At 50.1% G+C, this 9,807-nt stretch overlaps 1 protein-coding gene across 1 annotated transcript; it reads left to right on the forward strand.

Moving 5' to 3' along the window:
• The first annotated feature begins 4,233 nt into the window (after positions 1-4,233).
• On the forward strand, positions 4,234-9,807 carry LOC103007900 (steroid 17-alpha-hydroxylase/17,20 lyase). Its single transcript, XM_007187226.3, has 8 exons — positions 4,234-4,530; positions 5,985-6,123; positions 6,329-6,558; positions 7,149-7,235; positions 7,627-7,842; positions 8,166-8,335; positions 8,847-8,950; positions 9,432-9,807. Exons 1-8 carry the CDS (start codon positions 4,234-4,236, stop codon positions 9,716-9,718), a joined length of 1,530 nt encoding a protein of 509 aa, XP_007187288.1. The 3' UTR covers positions 9,719-9,807.

Genomic DNA, 9,807 nt, shown 5'->3' on the forward strand with positions numbered 1-9,807 from the left:
TAAAACTTCTGACAAGTCAAGAAAAAAATAGAAAACGTAAACTTTTAAGAAATATTAATTGCCAAAACGGACTCAGGAAGACTCAGAAGAGTTGAGGAGACTAATAATTATTGAAGAAACTGGAAAATTACGTTAGAGAATTATCTCTCCCAAAAAAGCACTAGGACCTGACACTTCTCATAGTCACCTTTCTTTAGTGCTTCAAAGAATAGATAATTCACATGCTATTTAATCTGCTTTAGGACATAGAAAAAGATGGAAAGTTTCTCCAATAACTTTACATAACTAGCAAAATCATAATACCAAAACTTGACAAGGCATAAGTAAGAAAACTACAACCCATTTTTTCGTATGACTAAAGATGCAAAAGAAAGAAAATCTTAAGTAAATTGCAAAGAGAATCCCATTCTGTATTAAAAGAAGACACTCTGGATAAGTTAGTATTATTCTAGGAATGGTGGGATACCAAGAAATCTACCAATATAATGCATCTCATAAATAATTCAGTATTTGTCAGAAGTCTTTAAAATATGTATACATAGCCTTTGACCAACAATTCCACTTTTAGGATTCTATCCTAAGAAAATATAACAGTTATGCATAAAGCTTTCACCACAAGGCTATTCCTTAGTGCTGTTTATATCAACAACAAAGACAAAAACAGAAAGAACACAATACAGGGTCAGCTAACCTATCCTCTACATATGAAATAACCTATGACAATGAAATAATATGCAGCCATTAAAAATAATGTTGTAGGGGCTTCCCTGGTGACGCAGTGGTTAAGAATCTGCCTGCCAATGCAGGGGACGTGGGTTCGAACCCTGGTCTGGGAAGATCCCACATGCCACGGAGCAACTAAGCCCGTGAGCCACAACTACTGAGCCTGCGCATCTGGAGCCTGTGCTCCGCAACAAGAGAGGCCAGACAGTGAGAGGCCCGCGCACCGCGATGAAGAGTGGCCCCCGCTCACCACAACTAGAGAGAGCCCTCGCACAGAAACGAAGACCCAACACAGCCAAAAATAAATAAATAAATAAATAAATATATTTAAAAAAAAAAAAAATAATAATGTTGTAGAAAGGTCTTTAATAACATAGAAAAATATCCATGCCAAAAAAATGCAATATGGCCTCATGTAGGTTAAAAAATACGTTTCAAGGGCTTCCCTGGTGGCGCAGTGGTTGAGAATCTGCCTGCTAATGCAGGGGACACGGGTTCGAGCCCTGGTCTGGGAAGATCCCACATGCCACGGAGCAACTGGGCCCGTGAGCCACAATTGCTGAGCCTGCGCGTCTGGAGCCTGTGCCCCGCAACGGGAGGGGCCGCGATAGAGAAAGGCCCGCGCACCGCGATGAAGAGCGGTCCCCGCACCGCGATGAAGAGTGGCCCCCGCTTGCCGCAACTGGAGAAAGCCCTCGCACGAACCGAAGACCCAATACAGACAAAAATAATAAACAAATAAATAAATAAATAAATAAAAGAAAATCCTTTAAAAAAAAAAAAAATACGTTTCAAATTTTTAATTTATTTTTAGCTATCTGCATTCTCCAGACTTTTTGCCATTATCATGTATAACTTTTCTAATATAGTGATAAGGATGTGAAGCAACCATTTTTTAAAATTCCTGTTTCTTGTTTGTGATTGGGGGTGAAATGTCAGAGAATCACCTTGGCATTCACTTTAGGAACAGAAAGTACTCATTCGTATTTCTCTACCAGCTGGTTGACCCCACTTGGGGCCCAGCCTGGATCACAGGCCTCCCCACTTCTCACCCAGCTGTCAAACTTTACACAAGATCTCATCCAGTCTACCCCAGCACTGATGCCAGATTCACCCTCCTCAAATACCACTGTACCCCTGTCACTTCCCTGCCGCAGAACTTTCAATAGCTCCCCACCCTCCCTAGCTTTCCAATTCAGGGCTCCAGAGCCTGATTCAATGTACCTGTCAGATCTTACTTCTCAGGGACGCCCCACAGTACACCCCCTTCACATCTGTAGTCAGGACCATCACCATCCCACACACATCGTGCCCCTTCCGGCCTCCACATATTTGACTCTGCTGCTCTCCCTTCCAGCCATGCCCCTCCTCCCCCCTCCCCATGCTGCTGCCTAATAAATAGTCCCAACTCTCCTTCAAGGCTTAGCTCAAATCCCCTTTCTTTCATGAAGACTACCCCAGCTCATACCTCTGACCGCAAATGGGCCTAAAAGTCTGAACAACATTTGAACTGTTGAAGTAGTGGGCAAACAGTCTGGTTTACAAGGCCTTGAGGATTCATCTTCATCATGAGGTCCCCGCCCTGCTGCCTTCCTGCCTAATTCCAGCAGCCCTCACACCAGTCCATTCTCCTCAAAGTACAGACATTGGCAGATCACCCCCCGAGAGGGGCAGAAATTCCATCTCTCACCTTTGTGAGTCTCACTCAGTGAGTCCTGGTTGCCCGCCTGAGGACCCACCTCCTCTACGATGATTGACACCAGGAGTCAGCTGGTGATGACTGACACTGTCTTGGGACTGTGACCTTACCTGGTATTATCAAATCATTGATAAATACTGACTGAGCCACTGAAGGTTTGCAGCAGAAAATGAGGATTTTGTCTGTCAGGAAGATCCACTAATAAGAGTTCAGAAAAAGTAGGAAGGCCATTTTGGTATCACAGTGTTAAGAGTAAATATTGAATGAGTACTTACTCCGTGCCAGGCAGCACTTTTACATGCATTATCTCACTGAGTCACAACAGCCTTAAGAAGCATATTCCATTCTTATCCCCATTATAGAGGAGGAAACTGAAACTTTGAACAGCTAAGTAATCATAGAATTAATATATGACCCAGCAATTCCACTCCTAGGTATATGCCCCCCAAAATTGAAAACAGGGACCCAAACAGATACCTGTACACCAGCGGTCCCCAACCTTTTTGGCAGCAGAAACTGGTTTCGTGGGAGACAATTTTCCTACAGACAGCGGGGTGGTGGGGGGCTGGGTCAGGTGGTAATGTGAGCAATGGGGAGCGATGGGGAGCAGCACATGAAGCTTTGCTCACTCGCCCGCCACTCTCCTCCTGCTGTGAGGCCCAGTTCCTAACAGGGGGTTGGGAACCCCTGTTGTACACCCATGTCCATAGCAGCATTATTCACAGTAGCCAAAGGTGGAAACACCCAAAGTGTCCATGACGAATGGACAAACAAATGTGGTATATCCATATAATAGAATATTATTCAGTCACAAAAAAGAATGAAATTCTGATATATGCTACAAAGTACATGAACCTCGAACACATTATGCTAAGTGAAATAAGCCAGTCACAGAAGACCAAATGTTATATGATTCCACTTATGTGAAATAGGCATAATTCATAGAGACAAATTAGATTAGAGGTTACCAGGGGCTGAGGGGAGGGGCAAAAGGGGAGTTATTGCTTCATTGGTACACTTTCTGTTTGGGGTGATGAAAACAGTTTTAGAAGTAGATAGTGGTGATGGATGTACAACATTGTGAATATATTCAATGCTACTAAATTGTACACTTAAAATGGTAAATTTTATGTATATTTTAACATAAAACTTTTTTTTTTTAAGTCGTATAGCTAGAAAGTGGTCAAGCTAGAATCTGAGCCCAAACCTTTCTGACTCTAGGGCCCGTGCTCTCAATCCAAGAGTTTTACTCCCCCTAGAAAAAGCAGCCAACCAGGAGCCAGGAGGGCTGGATTCTTGTCATCACCATCTGTGTGACCTTATACAAGCCTGATCTTCCAAGGCCTCACTTTCCTCAGCTGTTAAATGATAAGATTGAATAGAATATCTCTGACAATCCCTGCTGGTTATAACAGTCCTGACAGTGTCAGCTATCCATTGATTGTGATTTTACAGCATGGAAAATCCCAAGCCTTGATTCCTGACCTAGATATCATTTGCTTCTGGCGCACTCTGGAGACATTGATGGACAGGGAGCGAGGGAGGGGGACCGGCCGTCCACCCCTTACCTAGCCCCTCCCCTAGGGGTTTGCCCTGGAGTCGAGCCAGCTCTTGAAGAAGGCCTCCACTCCTCTCCCCATTCTGAGAGAGGGATCGGGCCTGGCTGTGCTCCAGGATAAACTTCCACAAGGCGAGCAATAACATAAAGTCAAGGTGAAGATCAGGGCAGCCCTTAAAAAGGCCTCCTTGCACCCTGAAGTGGCTGAAGCCACTCCACAGCTGTTTGTCCTGCCTGCCGCCACCCGGCCACCATGTGGGTGCTCTTGGTTCCCTTGCTGCTCACCCTCGCCTATTTATTATGGCCCAAGACCACGGGCTCTGGTGCCAAGTACCCCAAGAGCCTCCCATCCCTGCCCCTGGTGGGCAGCCTGCCGTTCCTCCCCAGACATGGCCATCAGCACGTCAACTTCTTCAAGCTGCAGGAAAAATACGGCCCCATCTATTCCTTTCGTCTGGGTTCCAAGACTACTGTGATGATTGGCCACTACCAGCTGGCCAGGGAGGTGCTTCTCAAGAAGGGCAAGGAATTCTCCGGGCGGTCCAAAGTGGTAAGCAGTGCCTATCATCCCTCTTCTCTCACCACTCCCTGGGGATGTTCAGTTCTCCAGGCAAGGCCATGCCTGGAATGACACTTCCAGCTCCAACAACCTGTGATTCTTCCAGAAACAGACAGCCGGGGCTGTGGGTGGGAAGTGACCCCTTGGACCCCATCCAGCCTCTAAACTAGGCAGGAAGAGTTAAAGGAAGATTTCATTTTCTGGGCTTCCCAGGAGGTGGGGTGGGGTGGGGTGGGAGTGGTGGTTTGAGGGCGTCAGGGAGCCCTTAAAACAGTCATCTCTCCTGTGAACTGGATGATGATCTCTCTGAGCTTAGACTTCCATAATTAACTGAGAGAGTGCATACAAAGCACTTAGCCCAGTGCCCAGTGTGGGAATAAACAGCCTTGATGAATGCTGTTCTTCACATGGAAAAGTGGGGGAGTGATTGCTGTCCTCCATGGAAAGTTGTGAGGGAGAAATACCCTGGCTCTTGGAGGGCTGGGATTGCTATTTTCCTGGAGCTTTCTCCAGCTGCTCCAGCCGCAGGGAGCTGACCCACGGTAGCGCTTTGAGGGAGGATGCTGATGAGCCAGCCTATTGAGCTTTCTGTTTTGCTCCTGGGGGGCAGAGGGGAGTGGGGGTTAACCATCCAGCAACACTGCCAGCCCCCCACTGCAGCACCTGGCTGCTGAGAACTCCCTTGAACATCCCGGGCAAGGCCCCCCGGCTGCTCATCTTTGATCAGACCAAGGGTTGACTCTTTTTACCTTGGACCAGTCAGCCAGGTCTGCGGGCCAACTATCCCCCTTCCAACTCTGCTGAGCTCTTCTCTCCAGAGCAAAGAGGAAGGAGGAGGCTAGTCAGATGGGGTTTGCAGGTCAGGGGATAGAAGAGGGGAGGTGTGGGAGCTTTATGGTTTGGGGGGTGCCTCTGGGAAGAGGCAGCTTGGCCCAAGTCCAGACTGGGTGGACAAGAAATCTGCGCTCTCCAGATGCGGCCCTGGGGTGGGCACACAGCCTGGCAATGGAAGGGTAAACTAAGGGCGGCTGAGCTGCTGTGCCTTTAGCAGCCTCCGCCCCCAGAGGGCCCAGGGAAAGGCAGGGGTTTGGGCTGTCCTTGGTCTCTGCTCCTGTTCCCGGGACAGGCACAATTTAGAGAGTTCATCCCATCCACAGCTGCCTTCCCCTGGTCAGAAACTGATGAGAAAAAGAGGTCACCTGTCACTGACCTGAACCCCAGGACCGCTGCATTCTAATTCAGTGTTCTTTTTCTCCTCGCTCTGTCTCTCTGATGGAGTTGGGAGTGTGAGGCCATAGGTTCTGTCCTACCAAGGCCTTACAGTCATGGCGGAGTGGAGCAGGGAGGTCCCACACAGAGGCGGAACGGCAGGTACCTGCCTTCTTCCCCAGGGCTAGGACAGGTAGATGGTGTCTGATTCCTATGTCCTTTCCTGCTTTCCAAAGTTGACTCTAGACATCCTGTCAGACAACCAAAAGGGCATCGCCTTCGCCGACCATGGCGCCGTCTGGCAGCTGCATCGGAAGTTGGCACAGAACGCCTTTGCCCTGTTCAAGGATGGCAACCTGAAGCTAGAGAAGATCAGTGAGTGCCCAGCCAGCCCTGGGCCGCTGGAGGGAGAAGAGGTTTGGGAGGGGAGAGGGTTCTGGATGATTCCATCTAGCATTTTCTTGGCTACCGCTGCCATCTACTGGACATCTGCTCTCTGTCCTTGACTAAGATGGAACTGGTAGAGAGGGGGTGAGGGGGCGGCTCAATTCCCCACCCTCATGCCCCTCTCTCCCCTCAGTTAATCGGGAAGCCGGTTTACTGTGCGACTCCCTGGCCACCCGGCATGGAGAGTCCATAAATCTGTCGGAGCATCTCTCTCTGGCGGTGACCAACATAATCAGCTTTATCTGCTTCAACTTCTCCTTCAAGAATGAGGATCCTGCCCTGAAGGCCATATACAAGTTCAATGATGGCATCCTGGAGGCTCAGGGCAAGGAGATTTTGTCAGACATATTCCCTGGGTTTAAGGTGAGGAGGCTGGGGCGCACCGGCAGATCTCAGCAGACCCTGACAGCACACCCAGTTCTTCTTTCCTCTTTCAGTTCAGCTCCAGACCCACCTTTTTTTCTGACCACCTCGGCCACAGTGACCTCTACCTCCTCTGACTCTTAAAACCTTGCTGCTCCTCTACAGAAATTGGTTTAGCTTTTAAATTATGCATTTGAATACTCATGATAATGGCTCTCGTTTATTTACCAATTGCCATGTGCCAGTACCAGCACTCCACAAGCATTAATCATGCATTTCCCTTGGAAGTGGGTTTTATTATCCCCATACAGTTGAGAATACAGGCTTCAAGAAGTTAAGGAACTTAACCAAGCCTTGAGACTCAAGTCTATCTTACTACCGGGTAAACCCTCAATCAGTGCTGGATGTTTGATTGAATGGGGAAGGGGACGTGGAGGTGACTCCTTTCTCCCTTGTTTGGAATTGTCCTAGTTGTCACTGATGGTCCCATTCTGGGTCCCTATCCTGCCTTCCATTCTGGCTGAAGTTTGGGGTTAGAGTGGGAACTCTCCAGAGACAGAAAGGTAGGATTTGACATTTCTACTTTGCAGATTTTCCCCAGCAAAACCCTGGAAAAGATAAAGAGTTGTGTTCGAATGCGAAACGAATTGCTGAGTGAAATCCTTGAAAAAAGTAAGGTAGGTGATGGAGCAGAAGAGATGATGAGTTAGGTGGAAGGCATCATGAGAGCAGGGCTGGGTCCATTTTGGGCACTGTAGGATCTCCTGCACCTAGCAGAGAGCCTGGCATATAGTAAGTGCTCAGTAAAAACTGACTTAACTAATGAATAGGCGTGGAGAAGTGAGGAATTGAAGAGGATCCTAGAAGGGACTTGTCTACCCCCCAAATTTAAAGAGGGCCCAGTGCTTCCTCCTACTTCCACAAGCTCATGGGTCCTGACTAGCCTCACTCCACTCCCTCACTTCCAAGTGGGAGAAGCCTTTGTATCTACAGTCTGGGGTGAGAGTATGGCAGGGGTTACAGATGGGGCTCCTTCCTCATCACTGTCTCCCAATCTCACCCAACCAGGAGAACTTCACCAGTGACTCCATCACTAACTTGCTGGACATACTGATCCAAGCCAAGGTGAACGCAGACAATAACAATGCTGGACCAGACCAGGATTCAAAGCTGCTTTCAGATAGACACATGCTCACCACCATAGGGGACATCTTTGGGGCCGGCGTGGAAACCACCACCTCTGTGATAAAGTGGATTGTGGCCTTCCTGCTACATTATCCTCCAGTGAGCTTCTCCCTACCCCAGCCTTCCCAACCACTCTTGACCCCAGCCAGACTCACCTCTGCTCCAGAGAGGGAGGAAGAGACTACACCCTCAGGACTTCTTTGCAGGATGACTGGGCTGCCGCACCCCTTACCCAAGCAGTGGTTGGCTCCGGCCCTTGGGTGGAGCTGCCCCGTCTTCTGGAAACAAAGCCTGGGCTCGCAGAGCCACCACTGGGAAGGGTCTGGGCCAGTTCTTCTGGATGTGACAGTAGGATTCTTCTAAACCCTTGCTTCTCCCGGGCTTAAACACCCTGGTAACATCCACCCTGTTCTGGCCCTCAGTTGAAGAAGAGGATCCAGGATGATGTCGACCAGAATATAGGTTTCAATCGCGCACCAAGTATCAGTGACCGGAACCGCCTTGTCCTGCTGGAGGCCACCATCCGAGAGGTGCTTCGAATTCGGCCTGTGTCCCCCACGCTCATCCCCCACAAGGCTATCGTTGACTCCAGGTGTGCCTTCCCTCCCAGTAACATCCAGCCCACCTGGTCCCTCCTCCATCTCCCCACCCCGCCAGCTGGCTACAGTCAACCACTGACTACCAATCTTCCTACCCATGACCCTATTGACCAATGTGTCTACCTCCCACCGACACCCACTGACTAATCCACAGATCTACCTGACCTCCCTCAGAAGCTGCCTGCTGCCACATGGAGACACGTGGTGTGGGATGCTCCTACCCAATCCAATAGCCACAACACACACACATACGCACAGGCACCAGCTCAACATGCATACCCATGGGCCCTGACAGGCCCACAAGTGTTGATACATAAGTGCTTGGCAGGAGGAGAGGGCTGGATTCATAGTCCACCTGGTAGAAGCTGAGGAAAAGATGAGGGAGTGGACATGAGGGAGTAAAGGGCTCTTTTCCCCAAAGTGGGGGACCACAGAGGCTTGGGGCTGAGCAGGTGGGCAAGGGCAATATTCCAGACCCTCTTTTCCTCTCCCTCCCTGGGGCAGCATTGGTGACCTTACCATTGACAAGGGCACAGATGTGGTGGTCAATTTGTGGGCACTGCATCACAGTGAGAAGGAGTGGCACCGGCCCGACCTGTTCATGCCCGGTGAGTCCCTGTTCTGTCCTGCTCCCTGGCCACACAGCCACCTCTGTGCCCACCTTTCCAGCACCACTTCCCCTCTGCTGAGCTTGCTACTAGCAAACTCCTGACTCCAACTACGTGGACCTGTTGACACCCCCATCCTACGCTAGACTTACCCAGATTCTTCACAGCTGGGCTCCCACCTTCTCCTTCCACCAACTGCAAATCTCCTCCTCTAAGAAGCCCTCTAGGCATATGTATCCTGTGAAGTCAGCCCCCTCTTCCCTTGGATGGTGGCATCCATCCGTCCTGAATATTCCATCTCCTCTGTGTGATTAAGGGCTACCTGAGAGCAGGGCTCTATCTCTCCTCAGACTGGGCCCCCCTTCCCCAAGTAAGGCGGTCTATCTTCTCAGACTGGGGCCCCCTGGGCAGGACCATGTTGCCCCCCACCCCCCGCTTACTCCTGCCCTGGGCCCTGACTGACACCTCCCCACGTCCACAGAGCGCTTCCTGGACCCCACGGGGACCAAGCTCATCTCGCCATCGTTAAGCTACTTGCCCTTCGGAGCAGGACCACGCTCCTGCATAGGTGAGATGTTAGCCCGCCAAGAGCTCTTCCTCTTCATGGCCTGGTTGCTGCAGAGGTTCGACCTGGAGATCCCGGATGATGGGAAGCTACCCTCTCTGGAGGGCAACCCCGGTTTAGTCTTACAGATCGATCCTTTCAAAGTGAAGATCAAGGTGCGCCAGGCCTGGAAGGAAGCCCAGGCTGAGGGTAGCACCTCGTGACTCCGCCCTGTGTGACCCCACAGCACGGAATTAGAGGAGCTCCCCCACCTTCCCCAACCATTCCTCCCTCCTCCCCACCCACTCTGCCT

This window comes from Balaenoptera acutorostrata, chromosome 16 (genome assembly GCF_949987535.1).
Source record: "Balaenoptera acutorostrata chromosome 16, mBalAcu1.1, whole genome shotgun sequence".
NCBI lineage: Eukaryota > Metazoa > Chordata > Mammalia > Artiodactyla > Balaenopteridae > Balaenoptera > Balaenoptera acutorostrata.